The sequence below is a fragment of the Staurois parvus genome, unplaced genomic scaffold (genome assembly GCF_062004578.1).
Source record: "Staurois parvus isolate SC_StPar_1 unplaced genomic scaffold, SC_StPar_1.0 ptg002258l, whole genome shotgun sequence".
Classification (NCBI taxonomy): domain Eukaryota; kingdom Metazoa; phylum Chordata; class Amphibia; order Anura; family Ranidae; genus Staurois; species Staurois parvus.
The window spans coordinates 89,906-115,431 of NW_028320054.1; the positions used below are offsets into that span (position 1 = coordinate 89,906).

A 25,526-nucleotide genomic window follows, 5' to 3' on the forward strand; every position below is an offset into this window, starting at 1 on the left:
AAAAAAAACCACTGACACTACTAATGGCACTGGGGAGGAAGGGGTTAACTTTATTATTCAGTGAAAGGGTTAACTGTGTGGGGGGAGTGTTTTACTAGGGGGTGGGGGTGTGTACTGCAGGGAACACCGCTGATTGGGAGAGAGAAACTCTTCTGTCCCAAACAGCGTGTCCTGGAGCTGCCAGGGAACTGACAGAAAGCACAGCTACTGCAGCTGTGCTCTCTGTCAGCGATTGCCGCCGATCGCCGGGACATAGCCGGTAACGACCGGCTGTGATCCGGCGACTGACATCCGCGGCTGTGATCGGCAAGACAGGTAGGGCGGCGGCGCGCGTCCCCTACCTGTTTTAAAAACACACGGTTTAAAACGTGGTTTTGCCCAGCCGTGCCGCCCTGTTGCCGTATTTCTACAGTGGCTGGGCGGCATGTGGTTAAAGTCCACAGAACAGGTGAATATCTTTTCATGTTTTGTATTGTGGACATGGTTCTTGATGAGACATTGCAGGGTGTAGATGTGGAGGTTTGGCATGAACCCCGCCTGACTTCTGCTGAGGACGTTGTGTTGTGTCAGGAAGTTGAGGATCCTTTTGGTGAGGATACTGTTGTATAGTTTCCCCAGTGTGCTGCTGACACATATTCTTCTGTAGTTGGTTGGATCATACTGGTCTCCACTGTTATGGATGGGTGTTATGAGGCCTGGGTTCCATACTTGAGGGTAGTAACCAGCACTCAGAACCAGATTGTACACTTTACATATTGCAGCATGTATATCTGGGGAGCCATCTTTAATCATCTCTGGCTGGTTTCCATCCATTCCGCTGGCTTTTTTAGTTTGCAGGTGTTGATACTGTTTGCTTGAATCCTTCAGCCATTGATGCTCTCTGGATCTTGATCCTTGTCTGCAGGATGGTCTTGTCATTTTTATCTTTCTTCTCATGCTTTTTGTTGAACTATTTCTTCTGGTTCATCTCTGTCTTGTGTGTTGTCTCAATTTTCACGGTTTTGGCTTTCAAATTTGCTCATTTCAAAGTATAATGTGAAGAAGTTTCAGGAGCTCATGCTTAGTGCTGCTGCTCCTCTCAGTGCAGGAAGTCTCATTCCTCTTCTCCCTCATCCCTTGTTGCTGGGAATAAATACAAATATATATTAGGCTTTTGTTTTGGGGGTTAGTCTTGTTTTTGGGGGGCATTTTTTGCCTTTTTTTACATTTCAGGTGTCCATTATACACCTGTTGCTGAACAGTTTTTGGAGCTCTCCTTTGTACACAGCACACCACCACATTGCTCTGCAGTAACTAATGTGCACCAAAAGCACCAGAGGGGGCAAGCAGGTCCTGCAAGGCTTATAGGTGGTAGGACCACACACAGGGATGCTGTTAGAAACCACAAGGCCCCATACAGCCAACCTGACAACCTCCTCCCCCCACACAGTTTATTATGCTTCAGTTGTAAATGAACACAGTAAGTGAGCGGTACTGATCACCCATTGTGTTCATTCAGGAAAGGAAGGGGCTGGTAAATGTGACATATTTACTGGACCCTTTCCCCACTCGCCATCCTGAAGGATCCTATCGTGTGCTTGCAGCTGATGGTGGGAAGAAGAGAAGGGAAGCCGGCAGCACTGTGGGGGCACACAGGGGGGCCTGAGCAGCAGAGGGAAATGTATGGTGCACAGGGGGTGTCAGGGAGGCAATTACTGGAATTGATCCCCTGTATGGCTCTCTTTGCAGCAGCTGAAAGCCAGTGGGAAAGAGAGGGGAAGAAGCTGACTGTCAGCTGCTGCAGAGAAAGCCATACAGGAGTCGGTTCTAGTATACCCCGCAGCCATCACCCTCCATGCGCACATAGATTTAACCAGCTGCCTGGGCCCCCCTGCTGGCCTGGCCCCCATACAGGAGGACTGGTATCATCCCCCATTTCCAGGGCCCTGACCACACATCTGCTTTTCCTTTACCTCTGCTATTCCCATCATAGACCTGCAAACTGGCTATGAGGAGTTGGTGGAAATAATTGAACATATCGTGTAAAACTTGCTGTAAGGGGAAGATATGAGTGATGCCACAAAGGAAGAGAGTGGAGTGACCAGGGAAGGAGAGGGCAGTGACCAGGGAAGGAGAGGGCAGTGACCAGGGAAGGAGAGGGCAGTGACCAGGGAAGGAGAGGGCAGTGACCAGGGAAGGAGAGTGGAGTGACCAGGGAAGGAGAGGGCAGTGACCAGGGAAGGAGAGGGCAGTGACCAGGGAAGGAGAGGGCAGTGACCAGGGAAGGAGAGGGCAGTGACCAGGGAAGGAGAGTGGAGTGACCAGGGAAGGAGAGGGCAGTGACCAGGGAAGGAGAGTGGAGTGACCAGGGAAGGAGAGTGGAGTGACCAGGGAAGGAGAGGGCAGTGACCAGGGAAGGAGAGTGGAGTGACCAGGGAAGGAGAGGGCAGTGACCAGGGAAGGAGAGGGCAGTGACCAGGGAAGGAGAGGGCAGTGACCAGGGAAGGAGAGTGGAGTGACCAGGGAAGGAGAGGGCAGTGACCAGGGAAGGAGAGGGCAGTGACCAGGGAAGGAGAGGGCAGCTCAGGAGAAGCCAGGCAAGGGCCAGCAGGTAGGAAGCAACAACAGAAGGTAGAACTTCAGCAGCTGGAGATCAATAACTGCTTGATGAAAGAAATGTGTCACTGCTACAACCACCTAAAAAATGTTTTGATTTTTGTTTTTTAATTGAATCACATTGGTGTGCTTTTGTCATAGCCAAGCCAAGCTAATTGCCCAAGAAATAAATCATTTCCACAGCCATATTTGCACTGCCAGTACATGCTGTCGCTGAGACTGTCCCTGAAAATGGTTCTGTTCTGTAACGCCGTGTACATCTTTAAGGGATCCCCCAAGCCTGGACTTTGAAGGGTTTGTGTATTTTCAATGTTATTCTCAGAAGACCCTGTCCTTACTGTACAGTTTTTGAAAATAAAATCTGACATTTGTACATGTCCCCATGGCCGTGTCCGACCTCCCATGCCTGTTGTTTGACTATAGTTTACCGGGTAGTCCTACAAATTGCCAGAATTGAAGAGCAGGATTTCCCCTCCATAGACTTTGTTGGGGTTCACAACAAAGTTTGGGTTGACAAGATTTTCAGGATGATTCAGAAAAAACAGCTCCAGAATAAAATACGTGCTTGGTTAAGTTAAACTGAGACAAAGAAAACTGGGACAATAAGGAGAAACGCTCAGCATTTACCTTCTTCACTGAAAATAAAATGATAATAGTATATTGCAAGGATCTTCTATGGCACCTGATGGATATATAAATAAAATGTTCACTTCAATAACCTACTCGTCACAGCAGGGGGCAAGTCATGGCACCCCACAATAGCAGGACTCCTCCATAATCTGCTCCATATAGATGGCTTCCTGGTGAATGTTCTAGTAATTGTCTCCATAGAATACTGCAGACAGATCCCAGGAACATCCCATAATGAGGAGGTCAGACCATGGTCCATAGACCACTGAAAAGTCCCATCAAAGGATCCGTCCCATCACACACAATCACTTTACTCCTCACACTGTATATCATGTATAAGCATCTAATTTTTTTCTTTTTGTCTTGTAGGTTACTGTGAAAATCCAATCATTGAAAATATGTCCAGTTTCTATGTAAACAAGAAGCATTATGTTAAGGGAGAATCGATAGAAGTACAATGTAAATCTGGATATTATCCAACATCTGAAACAATGAAATGTGAAAAACCCCGCACCTCCCAGGAGTGGACTCCTCCCACTGTTACCTGTATAGGTGAGTACAACACAGGACACTCCCTGTAAATACATGGTATGAGATCCAAACTATGTGCAATATATTCAGAACAAATGGACTTCATTAAATTCATATAAAGCCTACCTTTTTTATTTAATTAAAGAAAAATGTGTACTTATCCTGCTATAGCTTCTGGCCTCTGAGCCTGACCATGACACACATATTCATCTTCCCCCAGTGGATCCCACCCCCAAAATATACATTCGTCTTTTTCCAGTGAGATCCCACCTCCAGCATACACATGTGTCTTTCTCCAGTGAGATCCCACCTCCAGCACACACATTTGTTTTTCTCCAGTGAGATCCCACCTCCAACACAGCCATTGGTCTTCCTCCAGTAAGATCCCACCTCCAGCACACACATTTGTCTTTCTCCAGTGAGATCTCAGCTCCAGCACACACATTTGTCTTTCTCCAGTGAGATCCCACCTCCAGCACACACATTTGTCTTTCTCCAGTGAGATCCTACCTCCAGCACACAGATTTGTCTTTCTCCAGTGAGATCCCACCCCCAGCACAGCCATTGGTCTTCCTCCAGTGAAGTTTCATCTCCAAAGCACACAGGTCTTTTCCCAGTGTGATGCCAAAATACAACACACACTGACCTCCAGCACATACAAAGTACCATTGGTCTTTCCCCAGTGAGATCCCACCTCCAGAGTACACATTGGTCTTTCTCCAGTGAGATCCTACCTCCATCACACAGAGACGTCTTTCATCAGTGAGGTTCCACTTCTAGCATGCACAGAGAGGTCTTTCTCCAGTGATATCCCACCTCTAGCATGTACAGATTGGTCTTTCCCAAGTGAGGTCCCACCTCCAGCATGTACAGAGACATCTTTGCCCAGTGAGATCCCACCTCCAGCAGGCACGGAGATATCTTTCCCCAGTGAGATCCCACCTCCAGCATGTACAGCAAGGTCTTTCCCCAGTGAGATCCCACCTCCAGCATGCACATAGAGGTCTTTCCCCAGTGAGATCCCACCTCCACCATGCACAGAGAGATCTTTCCCTAGTGAGATCCTACCCCCAGCATGCACAGAGAGGTCTTTCCCCTCTAAAATCCTACCTCTAGCATGTACAGAGAGGCCTTTCCCCATTGAGATCCCACCTCCAGCATGTACAGAGAGGTCTTTCCCCAGTGATGCCTGTGCAGTACTCACAATCCACAATACAAATTACATACTGAACAGTGCCCCGTGTATTTCCGTAGACATTGCTCGCTGAGTCTTTGTACAAAGTCTAGAGGGTCAGCAGCATCCCCCATCTCTGCAGAAGGAACTTTTTTTCTTTGCTTTCCAGTCGAGTTTTTGTTTATTCCTGTTTGCCCTCCTCACCATTTGGGATGAGCTGCGTGTTCCGTCCAAATCTAAGCTTGGACCGAACATTCGCTGTTCATATGAATCACGAACTTTATGGACGTTTGGTGGGAACTCTGCTGGTGAATGTTCCATAATGCATTGCAAAAGTTGCCATTGGCCAAAACCTTGCACCTGATCTTTTACCAGTGATGGTATGGAGCTAAGCTGGTGATCTCTCAGCAGCCTTTTGTCATGGTGTGGGAGGTTGTTGTGAGTGAAGGACAGCTGACATTGCTTTTAGGGAGAAAGAGTTGGATAGTGTTCTGCGCTTCTATTGCTTTCTGCTTGCAATATCAGTACTATATAACTTGCTATATACAGTATCCTATCTTGTATTATATTCTGTGCTATATACAGTATTAGTAATATGTACAGTATTATACAGTATTCTGCGCTACATACAGTGTCACGGACTGCCAGTGCCTCTCCCATCCCCCGCCATATCCCTCCACCTCTCCTTTCCCCCTTGCACATTCCGATGTCTGTGGAGCTTCCATGGACAGGGCTGGGCTGGCCGTTGCCGAGGCAACCTAGCCGCGTCCCACATGGTTTTCAAAAGACCCGCACAGGAAGCAGCCCTCCTCTCTCTGTTCCTGTCCATGCTGCTGGAATCATCTTGCTCCCAGAAAGATGCTGGGAGGCTCAGGTGAGGGGGACCGAGCCTCCCCAGCCATCCCCCCTGCGCACTCTGCAGACCCCCAAAAGGTCAGGACTGTAGCCCTCTGTAATACCTCAGGGTTGGGAGTCTCCACAGCTCTGCATGAGCCTTCTCCTCAAAGGTCAGACCCCACGGCTGAGGCCCAAGCCTAGGGGGGAGATTGCCTGCCTGTTGCCCGAGACCCCTGCTCAGGGGTAGGTTGCCCGCCTGTTGCCCGAGTCTCCAATCCGCTGTCCAGTCATGGAGGGAGCTTGGCTGAGGCCCTAAGCCTAGGGGGGGGATTGCCTGCCTGTTGCCCGAGACCCCTGCCCAGGGGTAGGTTGCCTGAGACTCCAATCCGCTGTCCAGTCACAGAGGGAGCTCGACTGAGGCCCCAAGACTAGGGGGGATATTGCCTGCCTGTTGCCCGAGACCTCTGCCCAGGGCTAGGTTACCCACCTGTTGCCCGAGTCTCCAATCCTCTGTCCAGTCACGGAGGGAGCTCGGCTGAGGCCCCAAGCCTAGGGGGGGGGGGATTGCCTGCCTGTTGCCCGAGACCCCTGCCCGGGGGTAGGTTGCCCGAGACTCCAATCCGCTGTCCAGTCATGGAGGGAGCTCGGCTGAGGCCCCAAGCCTAGGGGGGGGATTGCCTGCCTGTTGCCCGAGACCCCTGCCCAGGGGTAGGTTGCCCGCCTGTTGCCCAAGTCTCCAATCCACTGTCCAGTCACAGAGGGAGCTTGGCTGAGGCCCAAGCCTAGGGGGAGATTGCCTGCCTGTTACCCGAGACCCCTGCTCGGGGGTAGGTTGCCCGCCTGTTGCCCGAGTCTCCAATCCGCTGTCCAGTCAAGGAGGGAACTCGCCTGAGGCCCCAAGCCTAGGGGGGAGATTGCCTGCCTGTCGCCGAAGACCCCCTGTGCCTGGAATCGTCCCTGGTTTGCGCACACATCGCCCTCCCTGCCATTTCCCCATTGAGTGTCTGTCATTTTGTTGCTTCAATAAAGCTTTGTGTGTTTCTTCTCCGTGTGCTCTGTCCTGCCTACGCTTCCGTTACATACAGTATTAGTGATCTGTATGGTAATATACAGTATTCTGTGCTATATGCTGTATTTGTATGATATACGGTATCAGCGCTGTGTACATGGTGCTATATCCTATGCTGTATATTTTATGTGGATACATGACAGTGAATTGCAGGTTGTGCGGCTAGGGAGAATAGAGTGTAAGCTCACCTGCATTCACTGTGATGTCCTTAAAATTTTGCCCTCCAAGCCATATGATAAGGCCCCTATCCCTACTGTATGGTATTTAAAAATAAAACCTGGCATTAATTCATGCCCCCATGGCAGTGCCTTATCCCCATGCCTGTTGTTTGACAATAAATTATTGATTAGTCCTAAAATTGGCAGAATTTATTAACTGGATTTCCCCTCCATCCACTTTATTGAGGTTGGCAGCAAAGTTTGGGTTTACAGGTTTTCAGCATGGCTCACAACACAGCCCCTGAATCAAACCCGGGCCACTATGATCATCACTACTCTTCATATCATACCCCAGAGTGACTTCACTGAAAATATAGAGAATTTGGTTAAATTGTGACAAAAAAAAATGGGAAAATAAGATGAAAGGCTCAGTCTGAATCATCTCTAATGAAAATAAAATTACATTTCAAGGATCTTCTATGGCATCTGAAGGATATATAAATAAAATGTAACTTCAATAACCCACATGTGAGAGGAGGGGGCAGGTGATGGGTTCCCATAATATCGGAACTCCTCCATAATCTGCTCCATACTGATGGCTTCCTGATGAATGTTCTAGTAATTGTCTTCATAGAATACTGCAGACAGGTCCCAGGGACCTCCCATAATGAGAAGGTCAGACCATGGTCCATAGACCACTGAAAGGTCCCATCAATGGATCCGTCCCATCACACACAATCACTTTACTCCTCACACAGTATATCATGTATAATCATCTGCTTTTATCTCCTTCTTCCACAGCTCAGTGTACGAAGCCCACCATAGAAAATGTGGACATATTCTCCATAAACAATGTGCACAGTCTCTACAAACACAAGGAGTATTATAAGAAGGGAGAATCAGTGGCAGTACGGTGTAAATTTGGATTATATCCGACATCTACATCAATGAGTTGTAACAACCCCCACGCCTCCCCAGAGTGGACTCCTCACACTGTTACCTGTATAGGTGAGTTATTATACTATTATATTATACTTGGTGATCATATCCCCCCTTAATCTCCTCTTCTCAGTAGAGAATAAATTCAGTTCCTCTAATCTTTCCTCATAGCTGATCTCCTCCATGCCTCATCAGTTTAGTTGCCCTTTCCTATACTTTCTCCAGTTCCCCAATGTTCTTTTTGTGAATTGGTGACCAAAACTGAACTGCATATTCCAGATGAGGTATTACTATAGACACTCTTCTTCCCACTGATACCAACTATGAGGCATTATTCCTTCTACTGATACAAGTTACTATTACTCCCACTGACACCAATGATAGGCCACTTATACTCCCACTGACACATATGATGGGGCACTATTCCTCCCACTGACACCAAAGATGGGTCATTTTTCCCTCAAACTGACACCAATAATGGCACACTATTCCTCCCACTAATATCAATGATGGGGCACTATTCCTCCCACTGACACCAATTGTGGCGGAACTGTTCCGCCTGGGCTTCCTCGTGCGGAGCGGTGCATCTCAGCCAATGGTCCCCTTTTCCGTCAAGTCTTCCAGTGCTCTGCCAAGGCAGGTATTAGAGCTCAAAGGCAATCCTTCCCCAAACCACGAGTTGGAACTTTGTGTAGGGTGAAAATGAATGACTCTTTATTAAACACAGCTCAGTATATACAGCTTCAACCCCACCCCCACCAGACAGCCTGGCACCGGGTTTTCCCCACCCACAACACCCTACAACCAACAATACAGAAGGAACTCTATAGAAGTGAAATACTACAAGTTCAAATTACCCTAAACAAACAGTGTAGAATGTCTGTGAAACATATAGAGCTTTACAAAGGGGAGAAAAGTGGAACAGAAAGGGCAAAATGTTATAACAAAGGGACACTTCGTCACACCAATGATGGGGCATTTTTCCCTCAAACTGACACAAATAATACACTATTCCTCCCATTAATACCAATGATGGGACACTCTTCCTCCCACTGACACCAACTATGGGGCACTTTTCCTTTTACTAATATGAGTTACTATTACTTCCACTGACACAAATAATGGGGCACCATTCCACCCACTGATACCAATGATGGGGCAGTATTCCTCCCAGTGACACCAATGATGGAGCACTATTCCTCCCACTGACACCAATGATAGGGCACTATTCCTCCCACTGACACCAATGATAGGGCACTATTCCTCCCACTGACACCAATGATGGGGCACTATTCCGCCCACGGATACCAATGATGGGGCAGTATACCTCCCACTGATACCAATGATGGGGCACTATTCCTCCCACTGATACCAATGATGGGGCACTATTCCTCCCACTGACACCAATGATGGGGCACTATTCCTCCCACTGACACCAATGATGGGGCACTCTTCCTCCCACTGATACCAATGATGGGGCACTCTTCCTCAAACTGATACCAATGATGGGGCACTATTCCTCCCACTGACACCAATGATGGGACACTATTCCTCCCACTGATAACAATGATGGGACACTATTCCTCCCACTGATACCAATGATGGGGCACTATTCCTCCAACTGATACCAATGATGGGGCACTATCCCTCCCACTGACACCAATGATGGAGCACTCTTCCTCCCACTTATACCAATGATGGGGCACTCTTCCTCCCACTGATACCAATGATGGGGCAGTATTCCTCCCACTGATAACAATGATGGGGCACTATTCCTCCCACTGATACCAATGATGGGGCACTATTCCTCCCACTGACACCAATGATGGGGCACTATTCCTCCCACTGATACCAATGATGGGGCACTATTCCTCCCACTGATACCAATGATGGGGCAGTATACCTCCCACTGATACCAATGATGGGGCAGTATTCCTCCCACTGACACCAATGATGGAGCACTATTCCTCCCGCTGACACCAATGATGGGGCACTATTCCTCCCGCTGACACCAAGGATGGGGCACTATTCCTCCCACTGGCACCAATGATGGGGCACTATTCCTCCCACTGATATCAATGATGGGGCAGTATACCTCCCACTGATACCAATGATGGGGCACTATTCCTCCCACTGATACCAATGATGGGGCACTATTCCTCCCACTGACACCAATGATGGGACACTATTCCTCCCACTGACACCAATGATGGGGCACTATTCCCCCCACTGACACCAATGATGGGGCACTATTTCTCCCACTGATACCAATGATGGGGCACTATTCCTCCCACTGACACCAATGATGGGGCACTCTTCCTCCCACTGATACCAATGATGGGGCACTATTCCTCCCACTGACACCAATGATGGGGCACTCTTCCTCCCACTGACACCAATGATGGGGCACTATTCCTCCCACTGACACCAATGATGGGGCACTATTCCTCCCACTGATACCAATGATGGGGCACTATTCCTCCCACTGACACCAATGATGGGGCACTCTTCCTCCCACTGATACCAATGATGGGACACTCTTCCTCCCACTGATACCAATGATGGGGCACTATTCCTCCCACTGATAACAATGATGGGACACTATTCCTCCCACTGACACCAATGATGGGACACTATTCTTCCCACTGACACCAATGATGGGGCACCATTCCTCTCGCTGACACCAATGATGGGGCACTATTTCTTCCACTGATACCAATGATGGGGCATTGGTTACATCCACTGACACCAGGACATTTTCTGCTATCATTGGGCAAACTCCCTTAAAGTCTGAAAGACAGTAAACTGGTCCTTTGTTTGGATAGATTGGAGACCCCTGGTCTAGGGGTTGCCTTTTTTTTAAATATATTGCTGAATACACTTGGATAGGGCACAGGGAGCTGTGGTATACTCCAGTAACACTGAACAGTAAGGGGACCCTCTTCATTTTCTCGCTACTCCTTACAACAGTTCCTTTAGTAATGGCCCAGTAATTGGACAGCACTGAGACACCATCAGAAATATCCCAGACCAGGCAAACTCTAGCACTGAGGCACAGGAGATAGCATCCCGGATACTTGGATGCCTCCTTCCAATATCAATCAGACATTTCCCTACTGAGCTCTTCAGACCAAAGTCTCAGTAAGATCCCTTGATTAGTTCCAGAGAACTATCAGCAAACAGGACCTCCAGCCTTAGCATAGCTGGGACCTTGATGGGCACAGATAGAATTTCAGCTGGGCTTCCTGGAAGGGCAGTAGCTCTTCAGGCTGGGAACTTCTATTTCTAGAGAAGAACTGGGCTGCCCCAGACTTCCACCTATTTATGCACTCCCCAGCCATTCACTGGTCATCCTTCCCCAGGGATTGGCCGAGACAACATAAATATTCAGGCTGCCTTTTTTCCTCCTTCCAGCCCACTATGTTCTGGAATCCTCCAGAAGACAGGGGAAAGCAATCAAACTCGCAGCCTGTGAAACCAGGAACAGCCCAAAACAATCACAAACTGTTCCACTGATTACAGGGGAGCTCCAAAAAGGCTTCATTTACCTAACCTATGCAACAACCTGTCCAGTAAGGTGCTACATATACAAAGCCTTGGAAAGTGCTCCACTGGATCTCCCTGTGTGTCCTCACACTTCCCAGAACCGACTGCACATTGTCCATACACAGACAGATCTCCCTGTGACGAGCCACTGACACCGAGGTCCATTTAGAAGCCGGTGTGGTTGTCTTACAGCCATGATGGGTTTTTTAAGAGTTCTGTACATTTATGAAGAACAGCAGTGTGGTTTATAAATGAGCATAGACAGAGGATTTGGGAGATCTAAAAAAGAATGAGATTGTAAAAACAAAATGCCAGGATGAGAATCCCGTGATGTGACTTTAGTGGGCTCTCCTCCAATCACAGAGCTTTCTGCTGTGTTAACCGGGGAGAACTCCTTTAACTTCCACAGGTTCAGTTTTATGAATGGCCTGCAAAATACAGATCCCGGTATTGAGAAATCCTGCTGGTATAATGGGGAGCGGATATCTTCTCTGTATTATAAGTCATCTCTGAGAGTTTAATGTCTCCATGTTGTCTTCGTCAGGAGTCACAATGACGGATTGGAGGGTCACCGCGACCAGTATCAGCGCCCAGATCTCCTGCACTCCTCAATGTCCCCAGACCTGGAGATTTACTGTGGAATGCTGTCCTAGTACAGGTTACTATGGTGTTTCATGTCGAACTTTCTATGGTAAAGGTGGGACATTCACCGATCTTCGGCCAACCACTGAGTACAATATACACGTCAAACTTAATACAGAGCAGCAACAATACAATCTGGTGAAGAAAGTTATCTGGACGGCTGACTCAGGTGAGAGAATGGTCTGTTCCTACACAAGTATTGTCTATTCAGGTATCAGCCAACACTGGTCATAATACGTAGCCTGTCATTTATCTGTAGTACCCCTCTGACACACCAAAAAGTAGGATAGCACCTCCAAAGGCCAGAGGTGGACTAGCATTTCACCCCAGTCCATGACTAAAATGGTGACCAAGAAAGTATATTGGGGGACAGTCACATTTCTCTTTTTAAAGTTTTATTGCAGACCCGGCTAAGGAAGTGAGGGTTGGGGGTCCCAGATAGCAGATCACTTACAGACTCTCCAGATCCGGATCAATCAAATAACAAATCAAGGGCGCTATACCCAATGCTAGTTATACTTCTAAAAACCCACAGTGCACAATCACAGATAATGTGTCTAATCTCACAACATAATCATGCAAATAACATAAATAAAGTGTTCATTCAAAATAGATAGTCCGTGCAGTGATCTCATGAATCTAACGCTCCTCAGCCGTGTCCCCAGAACCAGTGAAGGTATAAAAGAATCCAATATTATAAATGTAATATGCACTATATTGCCAAAAGTACTGGGCCGCCGGCCTTTCCACAAATATGAACTTTAATGGCCCCCCCGTCTTAGTCCGTAGGATTCAATATTGAGTTGGCCCCGCCCTTTGCAGCTATAACAGCTTCAACTCTTCTGGGAAGGCCGTCCACAAGGTTTAGGAGGGTGTCTATGGGAAGGTTGGACCATTCTTCCAAAAGCACATTTGTCAGGTCAGGCACTGATGTCGGGGGAGGAGGCCTGGCTCGCAGTCTCCACTCTAATTCATCCCAAAGGTGTTCTATGGGGTTGAGGTCAGGACTCTGTGCAGGCCAGTCAAGTTCCTCCACCCCAAACTGGCTCCTCCATGTCTTTATGGACCTTGCTTTGTGTACTGGTGCGCAGTTATGTTGGAACAGGAAGGGACCATCCCCAAACTCTTCCTACAAAGTTGTCCAAAATGTCTTGGTATGCTGATATCTTGTGTTCCCTTCACTGGAACTAAGGGACTAAGCCCAACCCCTGAAAACAAACCCCCCACTATAATCCCCCCTCCACCAAACTTTGCACTTGGCACAATGCAGTCAGGCAAGTACTGTTCTCCTGGCAACCACCAAACCCAGACATGTTCATTGCATTGCCAGACAGAGAAGCGTGATTGGTCACCCCAAAGAACACGTCTCCACTGCTCTAGAGTCCAGTGGCGGCGTGCTTTACACCACATCATCCGATGCTTTGCATTGCACTGGGTGATTGAAGGCTTGGATGCAGCTGCTCGGCCATGGAAACCCATTCCATGAAGCTCTCTACACACTGTTATTGTGCTAATATGAAGGCCACACCAAGTTTGGAGGTCTTTAGCTATTGACTCTGCAGACAGTTGGTGACTTCTGCGCACTGTGTGCTTCAGCATGCGCTGACCCCGCCCTGTCATGTGACATGGCCTACCACTTTGTGGCTGAGTGGCTGTTGTTCCCAGTTGCTTCCACTTTGGTATAATCCCACTAACAGTTGAGCGTGGAATATTTAGTAGCCAGGAAATGTCACGGATGGACTTATTGCACAGGTGACCATCTATCACGGGACCACGCTTGGAGTCACTGAGCTCCTGAGAGCGACCCATTCTTTCACCAATGTTTGTAGAAGCCGTCTGCATGCTTAGGGGCTTGATTGTATACACCTGTGTCCATGGAAGGGATTGGAACACCTGAATCACATCATTTTGAGGGCTGGCCGAATAGTTTTGTCAATATAGTGTATATATAAAGAATGCAATATAAAATGCATTGAGGACTGGCCACTTTCATCACTTCTGGTCCCTTCTGCATATAATTTGCGGTGGGTTGGATCTGACCCATGGAATGCACTCCGGCTCATATGGAGTGATTGGCGGTACGCGGTGTTTATTATCTATCCCATGCTGTGTGTGAGTGCCTTGGGGCACACTGACATGTGAGGGCACTTTTAACGATATTACTTTTCCAATCTTAATAAACTGATTACACTATGGGAGCAATAGTTTTTTCTTTTTTTGAGTATATTTATGGTGACTTCCCATGTATTATGAGAGAGTTACATTACAAAGGCTGTGTTGATTTCTGACCATTTTCCAATTTGAGGACATCACCATATATATTATGCTCACAATGGTGGGCATCTGGTAAGTTACCTATTTTACGGCACGTGGTGGATGAATATTGGATTCTTTTATACCTTCACTGGTTCTGGGCACACTGCTGAGGAGAGTTAGATTCATGAGATCACTGCACGGACTATCTACTTTGAATGGACACTTTATTTATGTTATTTGCATGATTATGTTGTGAGATTAGACACATTATCTGTGATTGTGCATTGTGGGCTTTTATAAGTACGAATAACATTGGGAATAGCGCCCTTGATTTCTTATTTGATATTTTATAGTGTTCGTACACTTTGAAGGGCTGGTTTTCCCCTGATAGCAGTTACATTAATTTGGGTTGGCACCCCTTCCTGTAGTCTATTGTTCACTTTAAGCACTAAGATCCAGATCAACGTCCAGCTTCACTGTGTCAGTATCTTTAATACCGACCTGGCAACACTCTAAGCACGTTCCTAAATTTCAGTGCATCTTCCAAGTCAGTCACCAGGCCCTTCTGAGAGACCAGCCTTCTTTCTGGCTCTCTCCAGCAAGGGGCCTCCCCTGGATCTTCTCCTAGGTTCAGATTCCTCCAGACCAGGCAAGACAGCTTCAGGACCACCATCAGTACACGTTAGGTCTCAAACCAGGCTATTAAGCCCAGTGACAGAACTCCATCCATTAGCAACCTCCCTAGGCCTCAGCCCAGGGAAAGAGAGCGAGCAGATGGCCTGCCCCGAATATTTATATCTCCTTCCCCTAGCATGCACCAGTGGCAGCAACATCCCACCAGATTGGCTAAAGAAAAAGCCAACAAGACAGCAGGTAACTTGTTATTTCAGAAGAAGAATCTGGGAATGGCATCCTCCTCAAGACATAATGACGTGTTTCCTTTAAATAACAGTCTACATTTCCCATCAACCAACATTTACATTCAGACTTCCATAATACTGTATAATATGCAAACCATCAAATAATCAGAATAAGAAATGTTGTCTTGTCCTCACACCCATCAGTCAGATTCTCCTGGAAAATGATAGTCTGGTTCTGCTTGGTGGCTCTGGGGAAATACAGTCTTTATAGAGTATGACATGGAACATGACATCTTCGGATTCTGGCTTAGTGTACATGATGGCATTGTACTGGATAAAGGCCCAGGCTACAATTTCTCAGCCTAATGTACAAAGTAAATGTCAGCCAACCCCCTCACTCTCAGGTTTTCCAAACCCCCCACTACTTTTTTAATGACAAAACATGGAAAATTTACTGATCGAGTGCGTTTTTTCTCACAACCTGAAATATGACAGAAAATCCCAGTTACTGGTAATAGTGTTTCTGGGAATTTTGAAGGACAGCAAACCTGAGGGGTGATTGGCTCCTCACTAACAGAAATCAGACAAGCAGTGAAAAACCCCTCTCAACCAACACCCCCCCGTTCCTCAGTTGAGATTAAAGTAGTCTACCTGTACCAGTGAGCAAGGGGATAAAACACACAATGACCAACACCAACAAGCCAAGGGAGTGAAGTACACCTGCCAGAAATGTCATTACTGGGATTTTCTTCAGCCTTCCATGATGGCAAACCTGAGAGGAAAAGCAAGTAATCCAGGGTTGCCTAAAGGTGGGACCTGTAAGATCCTTTTGCCAAATGCCATGTGCTTCATTGAGAGTACCTCCACTCCATAATGTCTGACAATGGTATCTTGACTGAACCATGTGGCTGCTCTGCAGATCTGTCCCACCAATATGGCTGCCTCCACCAAGTATGCAGTCAAGGATCTAGTGCAGTGGGCTCTTAAAGATGACACAATCTGAGAACCCTCAATCTTGTAAACTAGAGAGGTTGACTGCCTAATCCAGTGTTTCTAGTTTTTTTCAGGGAAGGCACCCTTTAAATTCTAAACAATCTCAAAGTACTTCCTTCTAAAATGTAAAAACTAAATGAATACTGTAGTTTTACTTATCGCAGCTGCACCCACACACATGAACCACCCAAAAGAGGTGATTTATCCTTCCACCTTTGGTACTGAATAGTATTCTATTGTTTCTCTTTTCCCTTAATTTATCTTGTCCCTCTTTCCCTACTAATGTGACCCCAGTGCTGACAGAGGGGGAGGGGAAAACAAAGATGCTCTGAAGGCACCCAACGTCCTCCTTATCAACCGATGATATCATTGGTTGTTAGGATGCCAGTGGCAGGCTTGCACAGTGTCCAAAAAAACCCGTGGCCCTGTGTATTCAAAATGCAGGTTTTATCCACTCAATGGCTTATTGACAATTTTTGGCCAATTTGTGGCAATTTTTAAGCATTTATCCAGGGCTTCCCTGAAGAATCCAGAAGGCACCGCAGGGTTCCATGGTACCCTGGTTGAAAAAGGTTGGTGCAATCGATCTAGCACTTGTGGTCTTTGATACCTGTAATCCCTTCTTATGACCGCTGAAGAGGACAACCAGGTGGCTCAGTTTTCTAGAGCTTTTGGACCTTTTCATATAATTGGAAAGACACCTCCTAAAGTCTAAGGAATGGCATCTCCCCTCTCTTGGATCTTTAGGATTGTTACAAAAAGAAGGGAATACAATCTTCTGAGATCTGTGAAACAAGGATGCTACTTTAGGCAAATAAGCAGGATTTGGCTTTACTACTTGTCTGGGAGGACAGTGAGGAAAGGCTCTTTGACAAACAACTCCTGCAGATCCCCTATTCTTCTAGCCCTAGTGATGGCTAAAAAAGCCATCTTAAAGGCAATGTAGCTGTAGCCCTGGCCTCGTAGCATCTGCTGGTAAAAACTAGTCCTTCCCAAGTAGACCCCACAAGCACCAGTCCACTCACACTGGCTCCAATACCTCAATCCAGGGGATGTCTTTTAAATAATTATTGCTTGAAGAACTTTACACAGGAGGAGGGGAACAGGGAATGGGGTCCAAAATGTTTGCACAGTAAAAGGAAGACACTCTCCACTAGGCTCCCATTCCAGGATTCTGCTGAGGATGGAGAATGGCTGGTACTATGAGACCCTATGTGAGTCATCTCAGCCTATAGCTACATCCCAAAAGCACATAGTTACAGCAATAAATTCAGGGTCAGTACTCACAAGTCCCTATCACAGCTGCACACCTTCTACCTTCCTCCAGTCACAATCCAGTGAGAGAGACAATCCTTCTCCAGATCAGATCCCTGATGATGAAGTTCTGCATCCAGTTCCTTAGAAGGTCACTTCGGGTCTCCATCTCTGCCACAGCTGAGATCTCAAAAATCAGCTTTGCAGTCATTGGGCTGCTTCCTAAGGCAGCAGTCCCAAAGGCTACGGAACCCTCCCTGCTGAGAACAGAACAATCTCCTTACGTCTTCTGACTATTTATCACCTCCTCAACCCACTGCTGGACACTCCTCTCCAAGGTTTGGCTAGGGCATGATAAATATTCAGGCTGGCCATTTGACACTTCCTCCGTATGTTCTAGAAGCTTCTTTCAAAGGCAGGGGGAAGCAATCAAACAACCAACCCTGAGAAACCCTGAACAGACCAGAACATACAATCACTGCTCCCTTGACTACAGAAGGTAACAAAAACTAAATCTGCCTAGAATCCTACCATAGTAGGGCGCCATAGTAAGACATTTCAAGGAATCTTCCCCAATGGACTCAAAAAAGGCTGGACGGGTACATATTCAAGCCACACCCATACCTATGACTTTCCTCATATCTAAATGTTGGCATAGCAGATAATGTATGTAAGTGCTCTGTATACCCAAACCCCCCATATACCTGCAGTTAAATACATTATTATACAGAAAGGATCTGGGTAAATAATGAACATCTCTATTTTACAAATATCAGTGCCCTGTCTGATGTTTGAAGTTTGATTCTTCTCCAGCACCACCGGGCACCTTGTGTTACTGACAGGGTTGCTATTAGAAACCACGGGGCCCCATACAGCCAGCCCAATAGAGCCCCCCCAAAAACACAGTTTACTATGTTTCAGTTATGAATAAACACAGTGAGTGATTGGTACTGATCATTCATTGTCTTAATTCAGGAAAGGAAGGGGCTGGTAAATGCAACATATTTACCAGACCCTTCCCCCTTTTCATCCTGAATGCTCCCATTGTGTGTTACCAGCTGCCAGTGGGAAGCCGGCACCACTGCGGGGGTAGGGGCACTTAGGGGGGCCTGGGTAGTAGGGGGAAACATATGGTGCACAGTGAGGGTGACTGGTGCGGCATGGGGGCAGTTACTAAAACCAATCACCTGTATGGGTCTCTCTGTAGCAGCTGAAAGTCAACAGGAGGGAGAGGAGAAGAATCTAGTTTTCAGGTGCAGCAGAGAGAGTCATACAGGGGATAGTTTCCGGTAATTGACCCTCCGCCGTACCGATCACCCTCCCTACCAACACCCAGTTCACCCAGCTGCCTGGGCCTCCCTGATGGCCTGGGGCCCGTACTGGATTACTGGTGGTACCCCCTTATCCATGGCTCTAGTTACTGATGGGTCTTAAGTTATGCAGATGATTTCTTCAGGAGACCAAGCCTGTACCAGTAGCAGAACATTCATATTGACTTGCTGCATGCTACTTGCTATGAGGGCTGTATAAAACATACAGTACATGCAGATTTTTTTTAACAGCATAGTACCATAACATACCAAGTCAGGTATAAAGGTTAGAATGGTAGTAAGTCATGATACTACAACTACAAGCCATAATACTGCCCATAATTCTGCACATATCATGTGCTGCTGGGTATGTATGCTGTGATTGACCTGTCGACCTCTGCATAAATCTGGCCTGTTACCCCCAACTACACAACCAGTCATGTAAGAGCTTAATACTATTGCGTACAACTGAGCCACTGTTAAAGAGTAGAGCGACCACGCAATCTGATGTAAAAAGCCTAGTATTATAATTGATATGGCTTCATGTATAGTGCTAATGGCAGGGATGTCTTGGATAGGCCTATAGCCTGGAATCAGGCCTAATATGGTGAAGGCTAAGATCTAACAGCAGTGGGTTGTTGTCCTATCCAAGAAGAAGTGGGGCAGGAACATGCACCCCAGGACATGGTTATGCACCAATATCCTGGGGTGCATTGTGGGTTCTTCAGAGATGCCTCCATATGGCTTCATGTATAGTGCTAATGGCTGGGCATGTCTTGGATAGGCCTATAGCCTATAGACTTAATGTGGTGAAGGCTAAGATCTAACAGCAGTGGGTTGTTGTCCTATCCAAGAAGAAGTGGGACAGGAACATACACCCCAGGACATGGTTATGCAACAATATCCTGGGGTGCATTGTGGGTTCTTCAGAGATGCCTCCATATGGTTTCATGTATAGTGCTAATGGCTAGGCATGTCTTGGATAGGCCTATAGCCTATAGACTTAATGTGGTGAAGGATAAGATCTAATAGCAGTAGGTTGTTGTCCTATCCAAGAAGAAGCGGGGCAAGAACATGCACCCCAGGACATGGTTATGCAACCATATCCTGGGGTGCATTGTGGGTTCTTCAGAGATGCCTCCATATGGCTTCATGTATAGTGCTAATGGCTGGGCATGTCTTGGATAGGCCTATAGCCTATAGGCTTAATGTGGTGAAGGCTAAGATCTAACAGCAGTAGGTTGTTGTCCTATCCAAGAAGAAGCAGGGCAAGAACATGCACCCCAGGACATGGTTATGAAACCATATCCTGGGGTGCATTCTGGGTTCTTCAGAGATGCCTCCATATGGCTTCATGTATAGTTGAACGGGTATTTGGCGCACTTGGAAAAGGGTTAAAATGGTGTATGCAGAATACGCCAGGACTAAAAACATATGGGAGTAATATAATGAGACTAGAAGGCAGCCAACCAGTGAAGAGCTAAAGAGAGCCCTGTAGAGAAATCAAAAGGAAAGAAGAGCGGTGCAGCAATATATACTCTTTAATAAAACTTAAATGTGTAATGCAGGCCAGCTTCTCATGTCACATCACATATTAGGCATCCACTGTGTGGAGAGTTGTGAGTCTCTGTGCGTAGCAATGGGTCTGGTGTTAGGAGGTGATGCTGGTGGCTCCCACCATTTCCCCTGAGTTCCGGGACACAGCGAGTAAGCACTATGGACAGAGGGGATGTCACATCCGGTCACATGATGATGGTGGTGGTGGTGGGGTGCGTTCGGCGCATGCATGCTCCCTCTTTAGGCCATGGAGGAGCCATCTTTAGGCCAGCACAAATATACCTCTAGCAAAGGGGAGGAGTAAGGAAGCACCTCCCACATTCGGCCGTAGCCCAGGTGATAGACGCTAGTGGCATAAATTAACCCCTTACCCTCCTGAGGATTCCCCCCCCCCCTTCCTGACCAGGCCATTTTTTGCCTTACGGCGCTTCTCATGTCACATCACATAATAGGCATCCACTGTGTGGAGGGATGTGAGTCTCTGTGCGTAGCGGTGGGTCTGGTGTTAGGCGGTGATGCTGGTGGCTCCCACCATTTCTCTGAGTTCCGGGACACATCGAGTAAGCACTATGGATGGAGGGGACGTCACATCCGGTCACGTGATGGTAGTGGTGGTGGGGTGCGTTCAGCGCATGCATGCTCCCTCTTCAGGCCGTGGAGGAGCCATCTTTAGGCCAGCACAAATATACCTCTAGCGAAGGGGAGGAGTATGGAAACACCTCCCACATTCGGTCGTAGCCCAGGTGATAGACGCTAGTGGCATAAATTAACCCCTTACCCTCCTGAGGATCCCCCCCCCCCTTCCTGACCAGGCCATTTTTAGCGCTACGGCGCTTCTCATGTCACATCACATAATAGGCATCCACTGTGTGGAGGGATGTGAGTCTCTGTGCGTAGTGGTGGGTCTGGTGTTAGGCGGTGATGCTGGTAGCTTCCAGCATTTCCTACGAGTTCCGGGACACAGCCAGTAGACAGTATGGACGGAGGGGATGTCACATCCGGTCACATGATGGTGGTGGTGATGATGGTGTGCGTTTGGAACATGCATGCTCCCTCTTTAGGCCATGGAGGAGCCATCTTTAGGCCGGCACAAATATACCTCTAGCAAAGGGGAGGAGTAAGGAAGCACCTCCCACATTCGGCCGTAGCCCAGGTGATAGACACTAGTGGCATAAATTGTTGACCGACATAGTGGCTCATAAAAGAATATACTAAAGAGCAAAACTATACAAATGGAGTGACAAGTATAATAAAACATTACAATATAGTATCTTAACAGTGTAAGAAATATATTAGGCAATATATTAAGCAACCCAGAGAACGAGACATAACATGGTCTTGTGAAAAATACTCTCCAGTGAAGGAAATGCGTATTTGCTCCCCGGCTGATTTTGAATGTTTGCCCCTCACAAAGAAATGATCGGTCTAAACATCGAATGGTAGGTGTATTGTAACACTGATCATTGACAATCCACGAGGTGAGATCTTGCATGGTGCACCAGACCTAGGGAGACTGACACTTGTTTTGTGTTTCTTCCATTTGTGAATGATTGCACCAACTGTTGTCACCTTCTCACCAAGCTGCTTGGCGATCATTTGGTAGCCCAGTCCAGCCTTGTGTAGGTCTACCATCTTGTCCCTGACATCCTTGGACAGCTCTTTGGTCTTTGCCATGGTGGAGAGTTTGGAATCTGATGGTTTGATTGCTCCTGTGGACAGGTGTCTTTTATAGAGGTAACAAAATGAGATTAGCAGCACTCCCTTTAAGAGACTGCTTCTAATCTCAGCTTGTTACCTGTATGAAAGACACCTGGCAGCCAGAAATCCTGCTGAATGATAGGGAATCAAATCCTTATTTCCCTCATGAACATGCAGATCAGTCATCATTTGTTAGCAGGGGCAGACTGACAACTCATGGGGCCCCCGGGCAATAGGGGATCATGGGGCCCCTGTGTCCTTGCCCAAACTCAAAAAAGCCTATGAAAAAGGTACCAGGGGCATCTCATGAGGCCCCTTACTGACCCCGGGCCCTCAGGCAGTGCCCGAGTTTCCAAATGGTCAGTCCGCCCCTGTTTGTTAGACATGCATTTCTTTTGAATTTGTTGTTGCTATTCTGTCTCTTAGTGTTACAATACACCTTGTTCTGTGTCTCCAATCTAAGCACTGAAAGTGTGATCTCTGTAACTCACAGTTGTGATGAGATGGCGATAACTCCAATCTTAGTTGAATAACACAGGCAGTAACTCGATCAGATGACATCTTGTAGATCTTGAGAAGTTTATTCCATAAACTGAGAGAATCTTACAACAATGAACATTGGATAGGTCAAAAGATCATAATGTGATCTGCTTCATGACATGAGGCTTGAAGCTGAAATGCATTTCTGGGAAAAGGGCGGGGCTATCTATACAGTATGAACTAAACCAGAGGAAAGGGAGGAGCAGAGACAAATATAGAGAACACTTAAAGGCATATGACAGTCATGTGAAACATGACGCACCTACCATTCAATTTTTAGACCGATCATTTCTTTGTGAGTGGGCAAACATTCAAAATCAGCAGGGGATCAAATACGCATTTCCTTCACTGTATATAAAAATTTTGTATATAAAAAAAGATATAAATAAAAATGATAAATATAAAAAGGAAATTAAACTATTGATAACTGTGGGCCCTGATGATAATGGTCCATGTAATATAAGTTGTGGGGGCGGCACAGTGGCTTAGTGGTTAGCACTTCTGCCTTGCAGTAATTGGGTCATGGGTTCGATTCCCGACCATGGCGCCTCCTGCGTGGAGTTTGCATGTTCTCCCTGTGTTCACGTGGGTTTCCTCCGGGCGCTCCGGCTTCCTCCCACACTCCAACGACATGCTGGTAGGTTAATTGGCTTCTGTATAAATTGTCCTAGTTTCATCCCTGGCCATGTGGGATCTCCTGCATGGTAGGGGTTGGGGAAAGACCTGGCAACCTACCCTGTAAAATAATTGCTAAAAGAATTAATGGAAGAAGTTGCTTGCGAGTGACGGTCCGTGCAATCGCCAAGGGTTGGATACAACTGAATGGATAGATAGAATATAAGATGTTGAAGTGGGCACTTTGTCGTGTAATCTCGCTATAACCTATTCCAGCGGCGGGGTGATATGAGGGGTCACTAGCCATATGTAGTGTATATAAAAAGAAAAGGAGAAACATGTATGGACATCAGGAAGTAAGAGAAAAAATTAATAAAAATAAATACTGTATTTTTCGCCATTAAGACGCTCCGGAATATAAGACGCACCCAATTTTAAAGGAGGAAAATCTAGAAAAAAAAGATTCTGAACCCAATACTGTAGTAAAATATTTTATATCAACTGTATAAAGTTAACAGCAGTTTAAGAACAATTTTATGCCAACCATGTAACAAATCCAGAAATGAAAGAACTCACGGTTCGGATCGTTCCACGGATCAGGAGTCACGGATCGGATCTTTTTCGGATCAGTAAAAAAAAACAACAAGACGAACATACCGGTACGTTTTGTCTTTTTGTTTAATACATCATCCACCATTGCCCCCACTCATCAAGTAATGTCCACCATTGCCCCCACTCATCACGTAATGTCCACCATTGCCCCCACTCATCACGTAATGTCCACCATTGCCCCCACTCATCACGTAATGTCCACCATTGCCCCCACTCATCACGTAATGTCCACCATTGCCCCCACTCATCACGTAATGTCCACCATTGCCCCCACTCATCACATAATGTCCACCATTGCCCCCACTCATCACGTAATGTCCAACATTGCCCCCACTCATCACGTAATGTCCACCATTGCCCCCACTCATCACATAATGTCCACCATTGCCCCCACTCTACACGTAATGTCCACCATTGCCCCCACTCATCACGTAATGTCCACCATTGCCCCCACTCATCACGTAATGTCCACCATTGCCCCCACTCATCACGTAATGTCCACCATTGCCCCCACTCATCACGTAATGTCCACCATTGCCCCCACTCATCACTGTAAAGTTCACCATTGCCCCCCACTCGTCATTACCATCACTGTTCCAGTGCAACATTGCCCCCATATTAGTAATAATAGCCAGTAACATTGCCCCCACATTAGTAATAATAGCCAGTAACATTGCCCCCACATTAGTAATAATAGCCAGTAACATTGCCCCCACATTAGTAATAATAGCCAGTAACATTGCCCCCACATTAGTAATAATAGCCAGTAACATTGCCCCCACATTAGTAATAATAGCCAGTAACATTGCCCCCACATTAGTAATAATAGCCAGTAACATTGCCCCCACATTAGTAATAATAGCCAGTAACATTGCCCCCACATTAGTAATAATAGCCAGTAACATTGCCCCCACATTAGTAATAATAGCCAGTAACATTGCCCCCACATTAGTAATAATAGCCAGTAACATTGCATTGCCCCGCTCCTCACCTGTTGTTGTAGATCCGCGCTATGGTAGGATCCACGAGCAGAGGGGGTGATGACGTCAGCGCGCACCGCCGGGTGTACTAAGATGGCCGACCGCTCCAGAGATAGGCCAAAGCCGCGGCCTTTCCTACGGCCGTGGCCGCGCCTCACGGATTCTCTCTCTATTCGTCATATAAGACGCACCAACTTTTCCCCCCCAGTTTTGGGGAAGAAAAAGTGCGTCTTATACGGCGAAAAATACGGTATATATTTATAAAAAGTTATCTGATGGTGCTGATTCCTAGTTCTTCGTTTAAACCCCCAGGGAACTAATGTCCCTCAGGAGCAAATCCAATAAGTCTCCCTCTCACAAAGGCGTCTGAAGCGTTCTGCAAGTAGGAAGGCTGGGAGGCATGGACTCCATAATCCACATCTTTATGCCTTCGGAGGATCTGTCATGATTCTCGAGAAAATGTTGAGGTGCACTATGTAGATCCGAGCCGTCCTCTACCAACCGCCTGTGTTCAGAGAATCTTTTACGGAGAGTGCGGAGGGTGCGTCCAACGTGAAGTAGGCCGCATGGGCAGGTGAGGCAGCATAGTACGAATTGAGTGGAACAGTTAAAGAAGTCGGATATAGAGTATGGTTTCCCGTTAGCACAAAATTCTTTCTGGCCGTGGGTGACATGTTTGCAAGTTAGGCACCTGGGTTTCCACCATTGATACATACCCCTAATATTGAGA

General features: G+C 46.9%; 1 protein-coding gene across 1 annotated transcript in view; it reads left to right on the forward strand.

The window, feature by feature from the left end:
* The window catches only part of LOC149431445 (C4b-binding protein alpha chain-like), a 123,655-nt gene that overhangs the window by 76,896 nt on the left and 21,233 nt on the right, over positions 1-25,526 (forward strand). The window contains exons 8-10 of the mRNA XM_089665596.1: positions 3,595-3,777; positions 7,796-8,002; positions 12,024-12,290. Of these exons, the coding sequence (XP_089521722.1) occupies positions 3,595-3,777; positions 7,796-8,002; positions 12,024-12,290 (657 nt within the window). The remainder of the gene's footprint in view (positions 1-3,594; positions 3,778-7,795; positions 8,003-12,023; positions 12,291-25,526) is intronic.